General features: G+C 37.0%; 1 protein-coding gene across 2 annotated transcripts; it reads left to right on the top strand.

The window, feature by feature from the left end:
* The first annotated feature begins 355 nt into the window (after positions 1-355).
* Positions 356-24,377, top strand: Kbtbd2 (kelch repeat and BTB domain containing 2). Of its 2 annotated transcripts, none has more exons than XM_076863779.2 (4): positions 356-444; positions 11,985-12,487; positions 19,484-19,649; positions 21,666-24,377. In XM_076863779.2, the coding sequence occupies exons 2-4, from the start codon at positions 12,318-12,320 to the stop codon at positions 23,199-23,201; spliced, it is 1,872 nt and encodes a 623-aa protein (XP_076719894.1). In that variant the 5' UTR covers positions 356-444; positions 11,985-12,317; the 3' UTR covers positions 23,202-24,377. The 2 variants fall into 2 exon arrangements, with proteins under 2 accessions (XP_076719894.1, XP_076719893.1); XM_076863778.2 differs by lacking the exon at positions 356-444 and adding an exon at positions 692-971.
* The last annotated feature ends 638 nt before the right edge of the window (positions 24,378-25,015 follow it).

Genomic DNA, 25,015 nt, shown 5'->3' with positions numbered 1-25,015 from the left:
AAAGCCCAACGTCTCCTAGGTTCCCACTTCCCAGGTCTGGCATTGTTTAGTCTTACAAGCTCCCACTCCTTGACCCAGCCTGCAAATATCTGCCATTTCCAGGGGAAAATAATCTAAGAGGAAAACGACTGCCGGTGTCACAAAATAAGGTGTTTTGGGGCCTGGATTTCTTAGTGCTGAATTTCTCAGGCCCCTCCTTTCGCCAGCCCTCTAACCCGCCACTGTCACATCTCGCGCGGCAGGCCCGCGCTGATCCGAGACCCTTCCTCCGCGCAGGCGCCCTCGGCGGGCTCCCCTGACCTTCCCCGGGAACCCCCTTCATTTACGCTCGCCGTCACCTCGCGCCGCCCCCGCCCTTCCTGCTCTTTCCGTTTCTTTCTTCGCGCCTGCGCGGCCTCAATTGTTTTGGCTTTCCGGTGGGATCCAGCAAAGGAAAAGGGCGGGGTAAGTCAGCTGAGGGCGGGGGACGAGGGGCCTGTCTCGAGAACCCGGGAAACTGAAAAACTGCCGCTTGTGTCGACAGGCGCGCGAGGGGAGGGAAGGGAGGCCGGGGGAGGGAGGGGTGGGCGCGCTTGCGGGCGGGCCAACGGTCCGCTGCCCGCGCGCTTCCGGGCCGCGGAAGGGGCGAGAGCGCGCGGCGGGGGCGGGGCGCGGGCGGTGAGTTGGGAGTCTCGCGGCCCGGGGCTGACGAGGCGGCGCGGCTCCCGAGGGAGGAGTCTGGCGGCGTCTGGGCCCTGAGGAGCGTGCGGCGCTCCCGCAGAAGACGCTGTTTTCCGCACCGGACTGGCGGGCCGAGGGTGGGCACGAGAAGAAACCGGAAGGAAGAGGCGGCGGCGCCAGCTTTCCTCGGCGGGAGGCGGAGGCGAGACCCCGGCCGGGGCCGCTGCGAAAGGGCCACGCCCCCGTCACCGCGCCCGCGCGGCCTTGTGTGTTCGGGCCCGCCGGCCGGATCGAGGGACTGAGGAACTCGGGTGAGCAGGCATCGCGGGCGCTGGGCGGGAAGGGGAGCCTGTGGCGACCTGTGTGAAGAGTTGGGGAGGAAGCCTGTGGCAAGAGGGGGCTCAGCCCTTTGTGGCCCGGCGGGCGGGGGGCGGCGGCGGCCGCGGCCTCTTTCAAACCCGCGTCGCTTCCGCCGCGGGGGGAGGGGCGGCCCGGGCACTCCCGCGGGGGCGTTTCCGGCCCGGGCCTGGGTTCTCGGTGGCCGCGGGTCTCCCAGGCGCCACCCGCCCTTGCCCGAACTGCGCGCCTTCACTCGACGACCCGCGGTGTGTTCGCGCAGCGTGTGCTGGAGGAGGGCAGCCCCTTCCTTATGTTTTTATTTTTGTTGTGTTTCTGATGCGTCTTAAGTAAACCAAGTGCGGTCTAGATTAACAGAGATCCTATTATGGTCTACTAATGATTTTAAGGTGAAAGCAGAAGCTGCCCTTTGAGACGGGAAATTGTGTACCTGTTTACTTTAGACTGAAATCTTTAACTTATAATGAATTGGAAAGTAGTGGAGTAGCAGCGTATCTTAGTTCGCCGTCCCGCAGTTGTTTGGAGTTAACGGCTTTTTTCCTTCTGGCTGAGCAATCTTTAAGATCTCTTTGTAGTTACCTTAAAGGGAGAGGAATATCCGTTCCACTGTCTACAGGATTTCTAGAATGGTCAGTTTCCACGAATGCCTCTTCAAATTAAAACAAAGGATTCGGAATGGAAAAGTTAACTTTAGAAATGTATGCTTTGGACAACGTCTACATCAGTTAGTCTCATCAAAACGTAGGGGACCAGGACTGGTCACGTGTTGTTTATACATGAATCTGTATGTCTGGCTCACTGAGCAATCAGGCATTCAGAAACAACCCTATCGCAGTGCGCTCTGACGAAAATTAATTCTTACAGTGAAGCAGTTAAGTTACCAGTGTAGGAATTTTTGCCTGAATTTGAGTAGTAAGGACTGCGCATCTCTTCCCAGTTGTGAATGAGTTAAGTTAGAAGAGAACTTTTTTTCTGGCAATTTTTTTTCAGAAGGATCCCCCCCGCCCCCCGACCTAAAATACCATCCAGAAGTCAATTCAGTCAGTTTTCCAATCTCCATGGTGTGAAATTTTCTATTTTAATTTGGCTGGTAACTGATATTAAGTTTACTGCTTTGATCTTTTGTTGGCCTAGTGTTTTTTTAATACCTTTTAGATAGCGTCCTAAAATCTTTAAGAGGTCTGTCAATTTTCTTCAGGACTATGGCATTTCTCTTGAGCACGTTCTAGTCCACACAGAGTGCTATTCTCTATGTAGTGCTCTTTTTCTCAGTACGTGGCATTGTATAAGAGTTTGTAAGTTCTGTAACTCCTACCCCTTTTAGCTCCCATAAGAAGCATTGTCATAAAATCTAATGTTATTCACAGGACCTGTAAGAAGATGGGATGGAAGAGACATTCTAGTAAAGTTCACACTCCATGGATTTTTTTTCTCTCTTTGGTTAGTGGAATTAATGAACTATTTCATCATATCTGAACATTGAACATTGTATTTATGGTGCATAGTAAATTCCTAGAAACTTGAGTGCAGTCTTTATAAAGCCAAAGAATACCTTGTTTTTCTCTAAAGATTATGCACGTTTAAGAGAAAAAAATAATTATTTTCTTTGTTCACATTCCTAACACAGTTGGTACTGGAAAAAAGGACATACAAATGAAGATTTCATTCTTTCCTTACACCTCAGTCTTTTCCAGTTTTGTAGAGTTTGAATAGACCAAATGATATTTAAATAACTCAGAATGCCCAGTTTGGTTCCAGTAGTTTTTTAAGTGTATGAAGAGTGTTGCTGGTTCTCTTGGTGTGGATTTGAAGTGCTTCTATTCTTTGTAAGAGAAAGGAATTATTATAAGAGATTTGGAGAAAATATAATTATTTGATAAGAGAGTCTTCCCTTTATTTCTCTACCCTATTCTCATGCCTCTGACAAGTAGTGACTTGTAATTTCTGTGGTGAGCTTCTAAGAAAAAGTTTACCTTCACTTTTACTTAAAGAAAGAAACTAGTCATAATCATTGTTGGCTAGGCTCTTCATTACTTCATACATGAGTGTTTGAATATCTAGGAAATCGACTGTGATTTAATAAATCATTGATTTGGTGGAAAATGAAGTTCCATGAAAAAGTTGAGCTCAGTTTTGCGTTAGCATGCCTTTCCACAGCTTTCTTAATAAGACACTATACAAGGCTATGGGGGGGGGTGTGTCCAAAATAAAAGGACATACTACATTCATATAATTACTTTTTCACAGGTGGTGTGCCTTTTTTATTCTTTAGTTTTTTAAAAGTAAGATAACTTACTAGTCATGATACAGTACAGATTCTTACACTACCCTGAACTTGTTTAGGGTGCTGAACATAATAACCTGATGGAACCATTTGGTCTTTTCAGTATTATAAAGAAGGAACACAGGGGACTAGTTATAAGTTGTGAATTTGGCTAGAGAAAGAAAATGTTGAAATTTATTAAACTTGAGAAATTCTTCAAAGGGCAAGGTGTTTTTTTTTTGTTGTTGTTGTTGCTGCTACTTGTTAAAACTCAGAAAATTCTTTATGTAGCATTTGATAATCAAAAGAACAAATACTATTGATAATTTTAAAGCAAACTTTCTAGCATCAGTGTTTTGTCCTACCAAAGGAGAAGCTTATCACATTGAAATGAAGAAAGATTTTTATGATTGTGCCATCATGACTCTGAATTTAGTTTTTGTGCACTGACATTAGTTTTCACAATACTAGTCTTTGATGAATTTTTTTTTTTTTTGGATGATTTGTACCATCAAAATATTCCCTAAAAACTTTGAATGAATTTTTCTTATCTCAAATACTATTTAGGACGGGGGATATAGGTAATTAATAGAGCCTTTGCCCAGTCTGTGTGAAAACTTGGGTTCAATCCCCAGCACTGCTAAAAAACAAAATACCATTTAGCCAGGATGAAAATAATTATTTCAAGTGCTGAGACCTCATAATTGGAATTTTTAGTCCTGGTAAAGGTATGGAGATCAGTAACTTGGAAAGTACTACGAAAGCTTAACCAGTGAGTGGACTAATGGTAATTGCAAAATTTTACATAGTAGTACTGTGTTTCAGGCCTTTAAACTCATTTAATCCTTGAATAAATCATTGAAGATAGTTCTGTTTTTATTTTCATTTTACAGATGAGCAAACAGTTCAGTGCAGAACTAGGCTTTCAAACCAAGTAGTTTTGAGTTCCATGCTCATGACTTTTTTTTTTTTTTTTTTGCAATACTTGATACCCAAAATACTCTGAATCCTTTCTAAGAGAAGTTTTCAGTCTTCTGTACTAATATTTGTAGCATTGAAAGATGCAGCACATTAAAAGTGTTTCCTGTGGATGAAATGAAGTATGTATCCCACTACCTTTTGTGGAGGAGAGATCTGCCTTGAACATAGGGCCTCACACATGTCAGGCAAGTGCTCTACCACTGAGCCATGACTCCAGCCCCATTTTTAAAAATTTAATTATTGTTGTTATTTTTTTAAAAAATTTTTGCTTTGTTGCCCAGATTGGCCTTGAACTTGAGATATTACTGCCTTAGCCTCCTGAATAGCTGCAGTGATTATAATTATTATTATTATTTAAAAATATTTTTTTGCATTGCTGGGCTCAAAATTAGCCTTGTGCTTCTTGGCAATTGTTTACCACTGAGCTATGCTTCCAGCTCTTGTTTAATTAATTAATTAATTAATTTTGCAGTACTGGAGATTGAACTCAGGGCCTTATGCATGCTAGGCAAGCATTCTATCACTGAGCTACATTCGAACCCTTTAAAAAATTGTGCAGGCTGACTTCGAATTTGTGATCCTCTTGCCTCAGCTTCCCAAGTGGGAAAATAGGTGTGTACCACTGTGCCCAGTCTTATTATTTAAGAAATTCCTGGTACTGGGAATTGAACCCAGGAGCAGTTTACACTGCACTACATCCCCAACCCTTTTTATTTTTTATTTTAAGACAGTGTCTTGCTAAGTTCCCATGATTGGCCTTAAATTTGGCACTCCTCCTATCTCAGCCATTCAAATCATTGAGATTACAAAGTGTGTGCCACCATGCCTGGCATCTTTCTATTATTTATCCTTCCTCCATTTTTTTTTTTTTTTTTTAGAGAGAGAGAGAATTTTAATATTTATTTTTCGGTGGACACAACATCTTTGTTTGTATGTGGTGCTGAGGATCAAACCCGGGCCACACACATGCCAGGCAAGCGTGCAACCACTACCGCATGAGCCACATCCCCAGCCCCTCCATTTTTCATTCATTGCTCAGTTATTTGTCTCATTTTCATATTCATAGTACTTAATCCTTTACTTTTTTTTTCTTGAGCCTGTAATCTTGCCTGATTAACGTTGGGAAAGTTTGCTTTGCTTCTGTTTGTGTTTCTGTAACTCCTCATTAGAAGGGTTCTACTGATACACCTGTAAAATGATAACTAGTTTTCAAAGTGAAATTAGTCATCTTCTTCCTCAACCCCCTCCCCCATGAAAATACTGCCTTCAACCTCTGAAACCTTAGAAAGCGTTTGGAATGGTTTTAAAAATTTCAACAGTTCATACATTTCTCTAATCTTCGTTGGTTCTTTAGTCTTTAATATCAATATTTAAAACCTATAGGACAAATTCATTGTTATTGTTATCTCTTTATGAGTATTAGAATAGTATTTGTATAAATTTCCTTTGCAGATACTCAAGCATATTTTGCATCCTGAAGACCTAAATATTTTTTGTGTGTGGTGTTGGGAATCTAACCCAAGGCCTTGTACGTGCTAGATAGGCACTCCACCACTGAACCCCAACCCCAGCCCTTTAATACTATTATAGGAAAGTGAAGTGAGCAATTCAGACAGTGAACTTATACTTCTGAAATAAGTTTTTTTCTGCGTTTGTTTTTATGATAAAATTGAAAAAATCAGGTTAGCTCTACAAAGATTTTACTCTAATCACTTTGATTATTTAAGGGAGAAAAACACTGAAATAATTTTCTGTAGGTGTTTTAGATTTGTAAGTGGAATTGTGTGTCTGTACATTACTGATTTATTTAATTTTGATGCTCATTTAGTTGCAGGTTGTTTGCCTTGAAATGTTTTTGTGGTACTTTTACTCAGAACCTTTTAGACTTGAGTTTCTAAATATATTAGAAGGAGAAATGTTTTCTTTTCCTTTAGTTATTTCAATTTATCTTTTTACTTGTATAGGAAATCCTTAGGTGTAAAAAAATAAGCAGGACTTTGTACTTTTAATAATTAGTGGATAGAGAAAGGGATCTCATTTTGTGTGTAGCATTCCAACCTTACTCTTATTCTCTTCTGTTAAGCATATCAGTTAAAACCATTGAACTGAGCTCAGTACTTGGAGTGGGGGGTGGGGAAGAAGTTAAAAACATCCATAGTTTTGGGCTGGGGTTGTGGTTCAGTGGTATACCGTTTGCCTAGCATGTGAGAGGCAGAGTTCAATCCTCAGCACCACATAAAAATAAATTAAATAAAGGTATCATGTCCAACTACAGCTAAAAAAAAAAAATAAAAAATCGGCAGTTTTCATGTCAAAATACATAGTAGTTTTCTTTGAGTATATGCTATTTGCATGGCTCCCATTTAATTTTTAACGCCAGTTGGCATTTTTCATTGTAGAATATATTATAATGATCAACTTTAGTTACAGGACTTTCCTATTAATCTTCAAGTACTTGGTACCAGGAATTGTGGCATATATATAACAGTGATTTCCTATTTTCTTTGGCCTTTGGTTCATCTAATGAATCCATGTGTTCACGAAATACCTTTATACAAGAATTGTCTTGTATATATCTTGTTTTTCAAATGTATATAGATGTGGTTGACAAAACAGTAGTTTCAAGGTTTTTTTAAAATATCATCATCATCATCAGTAGTGGCCATAGTAGTAGTGTTTGTTTTTAGGTTTGTTTTTTAGAACAGGGTCTTGTTATATTGTCTATATTGGCCTCCAGCTCCTGGGCTCAAGAAATCCTCCTGCCTCAGCCTCCTAAGTCATAGAGAATGCAGGTGTGAACCCAGCTAAGTGTTTTCAAATCTGTATTAGCCTTTGTTGTTATCCCCCCCACACACAAATTATCTGAAGAGAGGGATGTCTTCTTCATTTTTGAACCTTAATAAAAGGTATTCATAGCAAAATCTGTTTCTGAAGTCCATCAAACAAGCAAGAGTTTGGGAAGGTAGTTGTGTGATTAGGTGAGAGATATTAGAATATTCAATTGAGAAGAAAAGAATCTATACAGGTTAGGTTAAATAAGAATTACATGTAGTTCAACTTCCAAAAATTTTAAATTTGTAATTTTTCTCATTTTTGTGGTCTGAAGGGAAAACATTCCAGCAAAAACTTCCAAGTATATATTTTAGTCACTGAGTCGATATTTCATCAAGCAGTCTAAAACAGAGATTGGTACATGTGGCCTGTTTTTGTAAATAAAGTTTTATTGAAATACTCATCCATTCATTTACATATTGTGTTTGGCTGCCTTGGGATGGGAGTTTTTTTTTTTTTTTTTTTAAAGAGCATTATGGTTATATATCATAGTTGGGTTCATCCAGACAAACTCATTGGACGTAGGGAGATCTTAACAGTCCCCAAACCCTAAAGTATCTTGTCTTTATGGTGAAAGAAAATATTAATATATCTTTGGAAAGTTTTCTTTTTTAAATTAGGTAATCATTATATATGTTAATAAAACCCGCAATATTTAAGTAGATCTTCAGTAAGTTGTTCTTTCTTTCTTAGTGTGAACCACTGTTAGCAGTGGAACCAAGCACCAAGCCTTTGTTCATTTTACTTGTATTACAGTTTTTAAGGTAAAGAATAAAATTTCTCGTATTCTTGTTTCTGTCATAGTTTGGAGTTCAAAGCTGTGTGAGGATGTGCACACGTGTTCCCAGCAACCCAGGATGCTGAGGCAGGAGGATCACAAATTCAGCACTAGTCATGACACCTAAGCAAGATTCTGTCTTAAAATGAAAAGAGTGGGGAATTTAGCTTAGTGGTAGAGTGCCTCTAGGTTCAACCTCCGCTATCACAGTGGAACAAAAAGTTTGGAGTTCAAGACCAAACTTGGTGATAGAGTGATACCCTATCTTGGAAACAAACAGTTTTAGGGCTGGAAGTGTAACTGAATGGTAGAGCCTGTGCTCAATTTAGCATGCACAAGAACCTGGACTCAATCTGCAATACCCCACTCTTGAAAAAATGAATGAATAAATAAATAAATAAATAAAAAGTTTGGAAATGAAAGACCAGAACAGTTCCATTTCAAGAAAAATGTTTTTAATATGCAGCTTGCTTCACTCTTTTACATGCCTCTAGTGACTACTGTTTTTTAAAACACCATGTTTTTAATTGCCAACTATGGTTTTCTCTGTAACCTGTAGTGAGAATAAATGCATTTGGTGTTTTGGAACCTTTAATAATTGGCACCTCTCAACCTAGGTACTTCAAGTGCAGTGATTGGCACTTAATAAATTCTCAATAAACATTCTTGAATTAAATTTAAGCAGCTATTAATTTATAATAAAATTAAACAGTTTCCTTGGTACCTGAGAATTATTCAATCTGACGATGCCAGCTTCTAAGAATAACAAGAATATGTGACTTTTTGAAGTTAATTTTTGATGTAATATGGAATGGTATAAAAAACAATACAGTTAAAGAAATTTTTGTGAAATATGTAATATTTCACTTCATAGTTAAGTATTATAGTACAGACTTTCTTTCTTTTTTGAAAGAAGTGAAGGAATCTTGTTAGATGTGTTATGTGGAATTTGAAAGGTGTTTGTTGATCATTCTAAACTTTGGAACTATTTGTATGTTTAATTGATACATTTTTGCAGCCTGTTCCCAGAGAGATAAGATACTAATTTTGTTTTAAATTGTACTAGATATACATCTGTTTGAATTCCTGTTTAATGTGATGTCTGAATGACTTCTGTGTATTTTATTGTAATTTTTATTTGATTTCTCTCCTAGATTATAAATCTAGCAAAATCCGGATGAAAAATAAAAATGAGACCCTCAAAAATCATTATAGAAAAATCAGGTCATATCATTGTGTGGCTAATGAGTGACCAGACTTATCTATACTAGTTTCTAAGAAATTCTGAGATGTAGCAGTATATCCTTAAGTGCAACTTGGCCCTGGTCACCAGTTGCTGTCACTTTGTTTGAACATGGATGAAGACAATTTGGGGTCCTATAGCTGGGGTTAGGACTTTTGAGTTTATTAAGGCATGTATTCCCCCCCACCCCCCGCCCTTGCAGGCCTTTTGTTCCAGGGTTAGGATGGAACCCCAGACTTTACAAGTCAGGCAAGTGCTCTACTGAGCTATATGCCCAGCCCAAATGGATGCATATGCGTGTGTGTGTGTGTGTGTATATATATATATATCCCCATAGTTTTAATTTTTTAATAAGGGGATGGGATTCAAGAAGGCATATCGCCCTTGGGGTTATTAAAATTACTTCATGGACTTGACTTATCCTTCATATTGTTGTATGCAAACAAACACTTGTTTAAAAAACCACCTGCTCTGTCTCTATTCCTTTATTTTCCTTACATAACAAATGTCATAAATGCCTCTGTATGGGTGTCTTCCATGTACTGCTCTAAATGCATATATTTTTATGAGAAAAATCTTTATGAGTACCATTGATGTAGAAGGTATTAAGCATTTGCAATGCCAAATGTTGTTTTTTGCTATACTTTACTTGCAATTTTGAGATTCAAAAAAATTAAAAGAAAAATTTTGCTAGTAAACCCGACCTGAAGAAGAAACATAAAGAAAATTATACATGAAGCTGTATATAATTTTTATTTTTTACAGTGTTTCCCCCAGCAAAGATAATGTGTCTACTTACGGAGCACTGCCCTAGAGTCCTTGAGGGGATCTGTTAAATAGGATACATGTACCACATTACTGCTGTAAAATCTGAAAAATTCTTAATTACAGAATATAACTGTCCCAAGAGCTTTGAATAAGGGATTGTGTGTGGGTATCTGCTTACTTGTGTGTATGAGAATGATTCTTTTTCTACACTCTTATAGCACCAGATCTTGCTGCATTATTAATGTGGCAATAGCCAGTGATTTTAGGTATTGTTAGCTTTAGAAGTTGGAGGAATAGAACTTAGATTTATAGTATAAATCAGTTCTGGAAAAGCAAAGATGCTACCTTAAATGAACCAAAGTCTCACTCTGCTTTTGCACCTGTTTTAGTTATTTCCATATTTGTTGGAATTTGACAGTCTATATCAAGTTAACAATTTGTGTAATAGTATAGCTTGGCAGGAAGATACGATATAATCTTCTTTTTGACATAATGGATGATATTTTGAGAGAAAAATATTAGTGGTTTTAGTGATGGTCATATTTATAGTTTTTATGTCAAAATCATTATTTTCTGATTAAGAGATCTAAAGGTTGTTTAATAAAAGAAGAAGAGGTGGTAGTGGTTTTTTTTTTTTTAAGTTATAGATGGCCACAATATTTTTATTTTGTTTGTTTATTTTATGTGGTGCTGAGGATCCAACCTAGTGCCTCATATATGCTAGGTAAGTACTCTACCAATGAGCCATAACTACAGCCCCGAGGTGGTAGTTTTGTAGCTTATATATTAATAGCATTTTGTCTGGATTTTCTCTCATTTTTCTGATAATTCCTTTGCTGCATGTTGTAAATACTAAATTCCAAATAAGATTTCAAAGTGAAACTTTCATTCATCTGGAATTTTTTGATGAATTGTATGCAGTATGACTAAAACCTAGGGTTTTTTTTTTTTTCCTTCAAGTAGTTAGACAGTTCTTCTAGCTTTTATATGTTGAAATAAGCCAGTCTTCCTAATTTGAAATGCCATGTTTATCCTCATGGTAGTCTAATGTCTTGTGTGTATTTGGATTTTTATTACATCGATAATACATCTTAATATTTAATGAGTCTTAAGAAATTGCCCCCCCCCAATATTTTGACATCTTTTGTGCATTCTTACAGGTAATTTCCCTGAAAATAAAATTTAGACTGTGTTTGTATTTAAACTAACTTACTAATTTGGAAAATATTCGTATTTGAGTAATATGGCATTTACTGTTTTATGAACACATATTTCCCTCCATTTATGTTTTTTTTTTTTTTCAATAAAATTGTATGCTTAAACATAAGATTCCTAGGAAAGATCCATTTTCCAAAGAAATACATTTCTTCTCTCACACTATTGACCTGCAGATTTTAGAATACATAGCTTAGGGCTGAAGGTGCTGCTCAGTGGTAGTGCCTGCTTTCTTAGCATGTGTGCAGGATTAGGTCCAATCCCAAGCATCTTGAAGAATATTCACCCCCCAACATATCCTACACATTGGAAATAAACAGTTTAAATCTATTTATTGTGTAGTTTAAATCATTTTAATTAAATATGAAGTCTTAACATTTAAATATATTTATTTAAAGATGACAGTCATTACAAGAGTGAGGGTTCTTATTCCCCTTTAATTATGGTTATGTGTTTTTGCTAAGCAAATAAGTAGATCTGGTTTTGGCGACTTAAATTCTTTGAAGAACTTTAAAAAAAAAAGTATGCTTACTCATGTGTTCCTATTTTCCTGGGATGTTTATACTTTGCATAGAAGACAGAAAGTTAAAACTCTTAAATGTTTTATTTTAGTTATACATGAGAGTAGAATGTATTTTGACATATACATACATAGAATATAACTTCTCATTCTTGTGGTTGTACATGATGTGGAAAAACTGTTAAGTGCTAATTTTCTTTTTTTTTTAATGTAGACTTTAAAAATGTTCATTTTTCTCATGTGTCATTTTTATTTTAATGTCTAAAGTTTAACTTCAAATAAATATAATTTATAAGCTGCCATTTTAAACATTGTAGTCTAGAAGTGTACTGGCCTAGATAATTTAACTGATCTTTTTTCTTTTTAGTTCTCTGGAGGATCATTGAACATAGGATGTTGCCACAAAATCTACCTCCTGTATTTTTCTCTTTTACTCATGAGCTGCACAATTGCAAATTTGAGCAGGATGTCTGAAGACCATTTTGAAAAACTCTGAAGAATCTAATTAACACAGGATGACCTAGCAGTGATTTTAAGCCTATAACAAGATACTATTCATTAGTGACTGTGTCAGTCTTGGTTCTGAATGCTACAGATAACAGCAAGCAGACTTTCTCTTTTATTTCTGAAGTATTCACTTGACCTTCTATCAAGACTGACTTTTCTAATCTGTTCCGGGAGATATTAATGGAATACAGTCATGTCCACTCAAGACGAGAGGCAGATCAATACTGAATATGCTGTATCCTTGTTGGAACAGTTGAAACTGTTTTATGAACAGCAGTTGTTTACTGACATAGTGTTAATTGTTGAGGGCACTGAATTCCCTTGTCATAAGATGGTTCTTGCAACATGTAGCTCTTATTTCAGGTAAGTACTTTAACCTTGATAAGTTTGTAATTATAAATAAGATTGCTAGCTTGTTTTAGGAGGAATTCTTTTATATGTTAAATTTTTAAAAAAACATTAGGTCTCTAGCTGGGGATGTGGCTCAAGCAGTAGAGCGCTCGCCTGGCATGCATGCGGCCCAGTTTTGATCCTCAGCACCACATACAAACAAAGATGTTGTGTCTGCTGAAAACTAAAAAATAAATATTGAAAAATTTTCTCTCTCTCCCCCCCTCCTTTGAAAAAAAAAATTAGGACTCAATGTTTTGCTTAAATTTTCAGTTTAGATGATGTAGTATTGTCACTTTATTTCCTAACATATGTAACATACAAAAAAAGGTTTTACAAAGGCATAAATACAAGAGATTTGTTAAAATTACCTAAGGTAAAGTTTTAATGTTAGGGAGACATGAAGATTGAGAACACTTTTTTCTTTCAGAGAAATGAAAATCAGATAATTTTACTCTGGAGATATTCAAATACTACATTGAGAATACAGTGATCCTTGTTATAAATTTAACTTGTAATAGACTAATAATTTTTAGAAGATAATAACTGTTATTATTTCCTTCACAAAAATGTATCTTTTTCTTAGACTTGGTTACTATTATTCTTGGGATACCTTTTTTAAAGCTTAACTTCACATTTTTTATGATCTTTTGCATCTTTAAGTTTCATGAAAAAGAATAGAAGCTGGACATAGAAATTGCTTTTTGTGTTCTGTACCCTTAAGTGGACTTTTATTTAATATTTGGAAAGGACAGGGTGAATAAAGATGAATTAAATGTATATCAGTGTATTCCTGCTACAAATGTTAACAGGGTAAGTGAAGATCAGCAATGAATTAATTTCTGCTGCTCTTTAGTGGCAGCTATAAACAGGACAGATTAAACCTGACCTTTCAAGGCTAATTTATATGAAGATAGAGAAACTTTACATTCCTCAATGTACCACATCCCATAATTGCAGAAGTTAAGGCCAAAATGCTAGTTGCCTAGCTGTGCCTGTATTTTTTTATTTTGGTTGAATCTGAATTTTTTATGAAATTTCAGGCACTGATTTTTTTTCTCTGTCAGAAAGACTAGTCTGTTTGCAAATATTGATTCAAAAACCTGTTTAATCATTAGAATTCTGTTGGGTGCTTTTACAATTGGAGATCATTGGATTACAAAGCCAGAAATACTCATTTGGTGGGTTTGAGATATGAAATTGCATCTGTTTATTAGAATCTGTGTATTAAAGAACATTGCAAATGGTTATGATGCTGGGGGGGAGCGTTTTTCCCCTCCCCCCAGATTCATTAACTTAGGTTACAGATCAAGGTTCCAAGTTCAGTCAATACCTTGGCTCATAAGTTTTCCTTTTTAATGGCCATTAATTATAAATTGATTACCCATTCATGGAAAGAGCTTTTTGCCTTAGTTATGGATTTTCAGATTGAGATTTGTAATTTAGGATCCTTTGTCATCTGATCTAACTTTCAAACCTGTACAGAAATTCTATTAATATTTTCTGTCTTTTCTTTATTTTGACCAGAAAGTAACACATGGGTTTACTTAGTTGTCTTCCATTTTTCCTCCTTTATTATAAAGTTTGTGACTGTAGAGATAACATTTTTAAAATTCTCTAGCCATGAGGTTATTTATCTTTAACCAATATAGTTGAAATTAGTGTTCTTAAAGACCAGGAATTTTTCATTAATATTACAATCTTAAGGACGAGTCCTTCCGAGACTTTCATTATTTCTTATCACTAGCAGTTCCTTTTTTTTTTTTTTTTTTAAGTTTCCTTGATCATCTGAAGGAATATGACCTCCCAAAAGCAAGTCATATATTTTATATTTATGAAATGAGTTAATAGTCCAGTATGTGTTTGTATTAAAGCTACTTACCACAAAGATCTTCTCTGTGGGTCAATTGAATAGCTGTAAGAAGAAAACACCCATATATTAATATATTCTTGCCATATATGATCTTTTATCTGAAATGGGTAAATTATTGTATACTTTGATCTTTTTCCAAGTGTTCTTCAACAGGATTCCACTTTCAGGTTTCCAGATTGTTACATACAGTGCTACTACAAATTCAGAAATTCTGCCTGTTAAACTAGATATGTTCTTCCTTTGTAGTTTGTGTTACCTGTACCATCCCATCAAAAAACCTGTAGATACTTCTCAATAGTAGTTTCTATTTCCTGGTAACATTTACTGAACATTTTAGACCCCAAATGAGAGAATTATTTGAGAATTAACCAGAATTTGTATGGTACTTAATCTGTTACTCTATTATGTAAATTATGATTTGCTTTTGCTTAAAAATGTCAGTTTGAAAGTGTCAGATTGGCTAGGCTTCTATTATTGTTGGTCTTTAGGAAACTCAGTTACTTTACAGAAGTTCATTAGTTTGTTGTCAATAAAGCATAATTTAGGAATAACTAATCTCTGTGCCTCTGTATAGTCAGCCATTCTCTTGCCCTTAGTCCCTTTTTAAAGTTACTGCCTTCTAGAATAAAGGTAAAACAACCGCTTGATCCCTAAATATTTCATTTCATTTTGAATACTTTTTTTTAGTTGCTAGATGGATACAATACCTTTATTTATTTATGTTTATGTGGTGCTGAGGATTGAACCCAGTGCTTTACATGTGCAAGGCGAGCGCTCTCCCCCTGAGCCACAACCCCTGCCCTAAATCTCAATTTTTTTATACCTTTATTTTACTTATATGTTTTTATGTGGTGCTGAGGGTCAAACCCAGCATTTCTCACATGTGCTAGGCGAGTATTCTGCTGCTGAGCCACAACCCCAGCCCCATCTTTCATTTTTATTCAGAACCTTTGCAGTTCTTTTTCAGTTTGCTTGTGATTATCTCCCATTTTTCTATGCCAGAAAGGTGAAGCTGGTAGCAATAAGTGTTTTGAACATTTTTCAAGAACATTTCCTGGCTCTTTATTTTTCAGTCAAATTTATTTGTGGCCATTCGGTGTCCCTTAGTGGGAAGTCATTGATCACCCTAATTGACATTGTTTGTACCCCCTTTCCACTCCTTGCTTGTCTGGAATCAAGCTACCATTCTTATTGCTCATTCTGAGCTATATTAGAAGTCATCTGTGACTAATTGCTTTTACGGCATTTATTTCCCTTGACTTCACAATTTTAATTTTTCTTTCTTTCTTTTTTTTTTTTTTTTTTTTTTAGTTGTACTTGGACACAATATTTTTATTTATTTTTATATGGTGCTGAGGATCGAACCCAGGGCCTAACATGTGCGAGGTGGTCGTGCTACCATCGAGCTACAGCCCCAGCCTAACTTCACAGTTTTTGACACCCTCTGCTGTTGTTTTGAGTAGTATTATGCTGATCTGGTGATTATTTCTCTCATGATTTTATTTTTGGTGGTACTGGAGATTGAACTCTGGAGTGCTTTACCACTGACCTGTGAACCCAGTGCCTTGTGTAGGCTAGGCAGTTGGTCTATCACTGAACTACATCCCAGTGTAGTTCATTGGGATTCTTTTTTTTTTTAATTAAAAAATATTTATTTATTTATATGTGATGCTGAGGCAAGTGCCTACCACTAACCCACAACCCCATCTTTGAAATTCTTGAGTGGGTTTTTCTTTTATAGTTTTTTAATCTTTCTCACATAACTTACCTGTCTTTAGTTTCTGCTGCATGAATGTGTCACCTTCATTGTTCCACTGATATTTAATATTTATCTGATTATTATTTCCATTTGACCCATCTGCCCTTAAATCACATATATCCAAAATTTAACTTACTTTCCCCCCGGGATTAACTTTTCTTCTTGGATTTACAATTTTTCTTTAAATGGCTAACAATAGTTTTTCAGGTTCTTAATTGAAAATGAATAGGTAATTTTGACTCCTCCTTGCCTGTTTTGTGCTCTATCCCATTGCCTTTGTTCAGAAAATAATCAGGACTTGTAGGCCCTTTGTAATATTTTTTGTATCCATTTCTGGCACCTTCATCGCAGGTGTTTTAATTCTCATTGCTGTAGCCTAAAACAAGTTTTCATACTGCTAGTCTTTGGCTCTTGAAGTCATCCTACAGTACATTTTATCATGTTGAATTTTTTTTTTAATAGTTTTTAGTTGTCAGTGGACCTTTATTCTATATAGTGCTGAGGAATTAACCTAGTCCCTCACACATGCTAGACATGTGCTCTTCCACTGAGCTACAACCCTGGCCCATCATACTAAATCTTGACTTAAAATCCTTCAGTCTTTTCCATTATGTACAAGAAAAAGCTCAGACTCCTCCTTGTTTTTTCATTTTTGGTGCTGAGGATTGAACCAGGGCCTTGTATATGCTAATAAGCGCATACTCTACCACTTACCTCTTATCTTACTTTAAAGGCTTTCCATGATGTCTAACTCATCATTCCAGTTTATTTTTCAGTATCTCCATGAACCTTATGTATTCAACTGTGCCCCTTTAACAGTTGGATTCTACCATATTTTATCAATTTTGAAGGTGTCCCCCAACTCTTCATTTTTTTTTTTAATGTTCTTTTTAAGGTGGACATAGTGTCTTTATTTTATTTTTATGTGGTGCTAAGAATCGAACCCAGTGCCTCACATATGCTAGGTGAGCGCGATACCACTTGAGCCACATCCCCAGCCCTTCTTCATTTTTTGAGACCAGGTGCTAAGGTTTTGAGGCTGGTTTTGAATTTGTGATTATCCTGCCTCAGTCTCCCAAGTAGCTGGGATTACATGGATGTACCATCATGTCTGACTCCTCATTTTATCCTGGAGAGGCCAAAGCTAGTGATTGTTATGATGGATCCCATTCTTTTTGGGGTGGGGGAGTAATGATGATTGAACCAAGAGGAGCTTAATCACTGAGCCACGTTCCCAGCCTTAAAAAATTTTTAAGCCAGGCCCAGTGGCACACATCTGTAATCCAGATGGTTTGGGAGGCTGAGGCCTGAGGATCCAGAGTTCAAAGCCATCCTCAGCAAAAGGAAGGCACCAAGCAACTTAGTGGCTTAGTGGTTGAGTGCCTCTGATTTTACTGGCTGAGGATGGCTTTTTTTGAGACAGCATCTTGCTAAGTTTCTTAGGGCCTCACTAAACTGCTGAGGCTAGTCTTGAACTTGGGATCCTCCTGCTTCAGCCTTCAGGGTTCCTGGGGTTACAGGCATGTACCACTGCCCCTCCTGATATCTCATTCATTCTTTTTTTTTGTATGTGGACACAATACCTTTATTTTATTTGTTCATTTTTATGTGGTGCCAAGGATTGAACCCATGCTTCACCTTGCTAGGCACCTGTTCTACCACTGAGCCAACCCTGATCTGCTATTCTTCCCCCGCCCCAATATTTTTAATGGACACAGTGCCTTTATTTTACTCATAAGTTTTTATGCTGAGGATTGAGCCCAGTGCCTTGTGAGACTCTACCACTGAGCTACAGCCCCAGCCCAGCCTGCCATTCTTTTTTTTTTTTTTTAACATTACAATGATCTTAACATATCATACATTTGATTCAAATGGGGTATGAATTCTTATTTTTCCACGTGTACAGATTGCAGGATCACATTGGTTATACAGCCACGTTTATACATACTGCCATACTAGTGTCTGTTGTATTTTGCTGCCCTTCCTATCCTCCCCTCCTCTCCCCTCTCCTCCCCACCTCTCCCATCACCTCTCTCTACCCCATCTACTGTAACACATTATTTCTCTCTATTTTTTTTCTTCCCCCTCACACCATCTTATATGTAATTAAAAAATATATATATATATATTTTTTGGTTGTACTTGGATATAATTTCTTTCTTTTCTTTTCTTTTCTTTTGCTGAGGATCAAACTCAGGGCCTTGCACACCCCTTTCTTTTTTAATCATTCTTCTTTCTTAATCACTACATTTAGGGGCTTTTCTCTTCTATGCATATACCCTATCTCAAAGAATAAAATGGATTGGGGATGCAGCTCAGTGATTAGAGCATCCCTGGGTTCAACTCCCCATTCTTATTCTCAGCCCTAGGTAACTACTAATCTCTGTTTATTTTCCTTTTTTGAACCATTTCATATAAATGGATACTTGCATCGTGGTCTTATGTTGGTTTCTTCACTGAGCATAATGTTTTTGAAGTTCATTTATGTATGGTATTTATAAACATTTCTTTTTTATTGCTGAATAATATTTCATTTTCAATTATCCAAAAGAAAAGGATATACAAGAACTATGCCATTATATATAAAAGACCTGTGCAATTTTGGATTTTGTCAGGTGTATTCTGCAGCCAGTACTGGGGTCACTCCCCATTCTTAATCTCTGCTCTAGGTAATTGCTAATCTCTCTGTTTATTTTCCTTGTCTGGACTAATACAAATGGATTTATACAATATATGATCTTATATCTGGCTGCTTCACTGAGCAGCAATGTTTTTGAGGTTCATATATGTTATTTGTCTTTTTTTTTTTTTTTTGGTCATAGTTGGACACAATACCTTCATTGTTATTTATTTTTATATGGTGCTGAGGATCAAACCCAGCCCCTTACACGTGCTAGGCGAGCATTCTACCGCTGCGCCACAACCTCAGCCCTAGTATTTTTTTTATTGCTGAATAGTATTCCACTGTACAACTATAAGGAGTAGATTAATTTTTTTTAATTGTATGGAGGCAGTGCCTTTATTTTGTTTAGTTATTTTTATGTGGTGCTGAGGATTAAACCCAGTTCCTCATGTGCTAGGCAAGTGCTCTACCACTGAGCCACAACCCTAGCCCCAGGAATAGGTTAATTTATATGTGTTTACCCACAATGGCATAGTGAAATAATCTGGTATATCTCTGGGACTGGATCATACATGCTTCTCTGTTGTTTCCTTCAATAATCTTCTAAAGTAAATACTCTAAATAAATATCTCATGTTGTCTAATCATTTCTTTTTAGTTCTGCATTTGTTTTACACTGAATTCTTCAGCTTTGTTTTCCCATGTTCTACTATAGGGCTATGTTCATGAGTGGACTAAGTGAAAGCAAGCAGACACATGTACACCTGAGGAATGTGGATGCTGCCACCTTACAGATAATAATAACTTATGCATACACGGGTAACTTGGCAATAAGTGACAGCACTGTAGAACAGCTTTATGAAACAGCTTGTTTCCTTCAGGTAAGCAGTTTTTTTCCCTCTCTGTTATGTACTTCAGTTGGTTTATTTTGTCAGGAAACATTGTTTTGCTGATGTTTCATGTATGTAATTTTCTTATTGCAGATTTTTAAAGGGAACTTTTTTTTTCCTCTATTTATAAAATGTGAAAAGAGATAAAGAATAGGTTTTGTTTCACTGGTTAACCTAGTTTTATAATAGGAACTTAAGGTAGATGATAATTTCATCCTGATTTCATATTCTGCCTAATATGCCTACGAATTTAGATTTCAAATTAATCTTAATGTTTTTAAATTTAAATGCTATAATTTTCCGTGTTTAAAGCTTAAACATATTAATGTCTGGTATTTTCACAGAGTTTAGGTTTTCATGGAAATTATTGAATTTAAATATTTATAATGGTTATAGGACTATATTAAGTTATTAAGGAGTAAAACAAAAAGTGATGGTTGATATAGTGTGATAAACTATATTTTTCTCTTACATTCCCTTTAAAAATTTTTTTTTTATTGTAGGTGGATGCAATATCTTTGTTTCATTTATTTATTTATTTATTTATTTATTTATTTCATGGTGCTGAGGATCGAACCCAGTGCCTCATGCATGCGAGGCAAGCACTGAACCACTGAGCTACAACCTCAATCCTCCCTTTTTTAATTTTAAGAGGAATATAAGTATTTTCCTCATTTCTTTTCATGTTTTGGAATTAACACTACTTCAGAAACTTTCTCCATTGGTTAAATTTGGGGAGCAAAAAGTTCATGGTACCTCATAGGTATATGATAAACGTGTGCTAAATAATTTCGAATGACACTAGTCAGATGTTAATACCTGAGTATAACTCTGGGAACTAGAACTCAATTCATTCCCTATGTAACTTCTTTTCATTTCAGTCTTGTACTGTAAAATTGTGCAGTATTTTGTGTCTACAGTTTTGTGGAATTTGAGGCTGTAGTAGCTTTATTTTGTGCTTTAGACTCAAAGGTATTCACATCCTGAATCCAAACTTGGAAAGGAAAACAGCTTACTGTAAGCATTGATTTTCTGTGGTTTGCAAGTTTTTCTTAAAGCCAGGAACTAAAATAATTGCTAAGAAATTGATGCATTTAAAGAAATTAAGATTCTAGAATACTTACTATAAATAAATTCACATTCTAGAACATTTAATGTTAGTATCAACACTGTTCCTTGTAATTCTTTTCTGCCATATTAATGAAAGTCATATTGCTTACCCAGATGCAGCAGTACTCTCTCTCTTGGGTTGGGTTGTCTGGTAAGCCTGAGATATAGGCTTTATATCCCAGTCCTATTTATTTATTATTTTATGTGGTGCTTAGGATAGGACCCAGCAACTCACACGTGCTAGGTGAACGTTCTACCAGTGAGCCACAACCCCAGCCCCCAGGCTCTTTTATTTTTTTAAATGCCTATTCAGTACTGTATGATGGGTTTTGTGGTACTGGGAATTGAACTCGGAGGGCTTTACACATGATAGACAAGCACTCTACCACTGAGCTATATCCCTAACCCAACTCGGACTTTTTTTTTTCTTTCTTTATTGATGCCTTATAATGATACATAGTGGTATTCGTTGTCCGGCCCTTTTTTAAAAATTTTATTTTTTTATTTTTAATTTGAGACAGAATCTCACTAGTTTAGTCTGGCCTTGAACTTGTGATTCTCCTGCCTAAACCTTCTGAACGGCTGTTTACAGTTGTGTGCCACTATGCATGGCGTGTACTCTCTTTCTTGGACAGGTGTGTAAGCCTTAGGTGAGAGAAAGAAAATGCAAAACTGCAGTTTTCTATTATTACTGGAAGACCTTATTTCCTTAGTCCTAACCTTAGTCCAAACACATACCTATATCTTAGATAAAAATAAAAGTTGGGGCTGAGTTTGTAGTTCAGTGGTAGAGCATTGCTTAGAATGCATGAGGCCTGGAGTTCAGTCTCTAGCACCAAAACAGTAAAATTGTCTACCTTGCTTTTACCAGCCTTTTTTCTGTTTGTTTTACTTTAGGTAGAAGATGTGTTACAACGTTGCCGAGAATATTTAATTAAAAAAATTAATGCAGAGAATTGTGTGCGATTGTTGAGTTTTGCTGATCTCTTCAGTTGTGAAGAATTAAAACAAAGTGCTAAAAGAATGGTGGAGCATAAGTTTACTGCTGTGTATCACCAGGAAGCATTTATGCAGCTGTCACATGATCTACTGATAGACATTCTCAGTAGTGACAATTTAAATGTAGAAAAGGAAGAAACAGTTCGAGAAGCTGCTATGCTATGGCTAGAGTACAACACAGAATCACGATCCCAGTATTTGTCTTCAGTTCTTAGCCAAATCAGAATTGATGCACTTTCAGAAGTAACACAGAGAGCTTGGTTTCAAGGTCTGCCACCCAATGATAAGTCTGTGGTGGTTCAAGGTCTTTATAAGTCCATGCCCAAGTTTTTCAAACCAAGACTGGGGATGACTAAAGAGGAGATGATGATTTTTATTGAAGCATCTTCAGAAAATCCATGTAGTCTTTACTCTTCTGTCTGTTACAGCCCCCAGGCAGAAAAAGTTTACAAGCTATGCAGCCCACCAGCTGATTTGCATAAGGTTGGGACAGTTGTAACCCCTGATAATGACATCTATATAGCAGGGGGTCAAGTTCCTCTAAAAAACACAAAAACAAATCACAGTAAAACAAGTAAACTCCAGACTGCCTTCAGAACTGTGAATTGTTTTTATTGGTTTGATGCACAGCAAAATACCTGGTTTCCAAAGACCCCAATGCTTTTTGTCCGCATAAAGCCATCTTTGGTTTGCTGTGAAGGCTACATCTATGCAATTGGAGGAGATAGTGTAGGTGGAGAACTTAATCGGAGGACTGTAGAAAGGTATGACACTGAGAAGGATGAGTGGACAATGGTAAGCCCTTTGCCTTGTGCTTGGCAATGGAGTGCAGCAGTTGTGGTTCATGACTGCATTTATGTGATGACACTGAACCTCATGTACTGTTACTTTCCAAGGTCTGATTCATGGGTAGAAATGGCCATGAGACAGACTAGCAGATCCTTTGCTTCAGCTGCAGCTTTCGGTGATAAAATTTTCTATATTGGAGGGTTACATATTGCTACCAATTCTGGCATAAGACTCCCCTCTGGCACTGTAGATGGGTCTTCAGTAACTGTGGAAATCTATGATGTGAATAAAAATGAGTGGAAAATGGCAGCCAACATCCCTGCTAAGAGATACTCTGACCCTTGTGTTAGAGCTGTTGTGATCTCAAATTCTCTTTGTGTGTTTATGCGAGAAACCCACTTAAATGAGCGAGCTAAGTATGTCACCTACCAATATGATCTGGAACTTGATCGGTGGTCTCTGCGGCAGCACATATCTGAACGTGTACTGTGGGACTTAGGGAGAGATTTTCGATGCACTGTGGGGAAACTTTATCCATCCTGCCTTGAAGAATCTCCATGGAAACCACCAACTTATCTTTTTTCACCAGATGGGACAGAAGAGTTTGAACTGGATGGAGAAATGGTCACACTACCACCTGTATAGTTGAGGAGTTCAGGGAGTGCACGCCTGATTTCATGCGCTTTGTCATTTCCTTTGCTAAATGGGAGGATATGAAAGGACTAAATATGAGTACATAAATATCTATCTTTGATAAATTTTATTTTTGTGCCCTACTTAATATTTGCATCAGTATAATATATATCAGTGAGTCTTACAGAAAGATATGCTTCCATAATTGAAATAGGTTATTCAGTAATGAGAAACTTTTATGTGTATCATGAGAGCATAAGAGTCTGATTATCTAACATTGTTAGCCCTGTGTATGTACAGTTCAAGAAGTTCACTTACAAAAGTAGTTTCCTGTTCCTAGTGTGGTATATCACAAATTGTGCTGAGGTTAATTCAATATATGGATTTCATTCCTGTGCTTCTGGTTTGAAGTCCTGGAATACAGTTTTTCCAGTGTAATTAATTCAGCTGCACTTAACACTAATGTCCATGTTGGTATAGAAATGTTGTCTAAATCCTGTACTATAGTTGAAGAAGATCTTCCATAACTTCATGGTATTACACAGGGAAAGCTATGACTGCAGGATCAGTCTAACTATACTATTAGGTGCATGTATTCTCTTTCCACTAACTTATACTTGTCTATCTAGAATACAGGTTGTCCATTCAGCTGGTCATTTGCCAGGTGTGGACTTAAGTTGCTGGGCTTGCGATATGAATTGCTAGCCCCTCATTGTGCGGGTCTGTGTGGAGCTTTAATCAGTAAATGTCTCCACTTCTGTATTACATTAACATTGGCTCATGCATATAACTACCTGCTGCTGACGTAGTTCTCCATCTTAAAGTTTTAGAGTGGGTTAACCAGGTCATTACATCTTAATTTAATAACAAGCATTACTGTAGAGTGATTGTGTATAGGTATCTGTTAGCTGTCAGGGTGTGTTTTTTTTAACCTGATGTGTGTGTGTTGGGGGGGTAGGATTAGGAAGGTGAACTGTTCAGGAATTTTCTGCACAAGCTGTGCAGAAGAGCAGATAACTAGCGCTGCTCTGGCATTAATCCCAGGAACCACTAGCAGTAGTGGGGCGCCGCCAATCTAACATGAGCACAGGTGCTTCATGACAAACATTACTAGCATGTTCAACTGCATAATGTTCTGGCACTGTATTTTGAATGACATTAATTTATTAAATAAATTGTATATATTCAGTTTGTTTTTGTTTTGTGGTGGGAACAGTATAACTGCTTTTAGTTTGGGTTTTACTGGGTCAGCTTAGCTAGTTGTAGGTAATTTCATCAGAATTTTGAGATGGACACATACACACGTACACACACACACACACACACACACACACACAGAGATACATAATAGTCTCCCATTACCTATAGTTTCACTTTCTGCAGTTTTAGTTAACAGATCTGAAAATAAGTGGGAAAGAACAGTTCATAAGTTTTAAATTGTAGGATGTTCTCAGTAGCACGATGAAATCTTGCCATCTGTTCTGTCCTGCATGGGACATGAATCATCACTTAAGAGCCATCACTTGTCATGTTTGTGTACAGAGAGAGTTACTGTGTTTGTATAACTTATGGTCTTTTATAATTTTTCTGTTATTGTTAATCTTACTGTGCCTAATTTATAAGTTTTATTACAGATATGTATGATACAGGAAAAATCAGGATTTGATACTACCACAATTTTCAACTTTGCTGACATACTAGAATCATCTATGGTTGTAGTTTCTTTTTTTTCAAAAAATATTTTTTTAGTTGTAGTTGGACATAGGGCCTAGCACATGCTAGGCGAGCGCTCTACTGCTGAGCCACAAACCCAGCCCCTATGGTTG

This window comes from Callospermophilus lateralis, chromosome 1 (genome assembly GCF_048772815.1).
Source record: "Callospermophilus lateralis isolate mCalLat2 chromosome 1, mCalLat2.hap1, whole genome shotgun sequence".
NCBI classification, from domain to species: Eukaryota; Metazoa; Chordata; class Mammalia; order Rodentia; family Sciuridae; genus Callospermophilus; species Callospermophilus lateralis.
The sequence above is the reverse complement of the archived record's forward strand: the minus strand, read 5'-3'. Positions and strand labels throughout refer to the sequence as shown.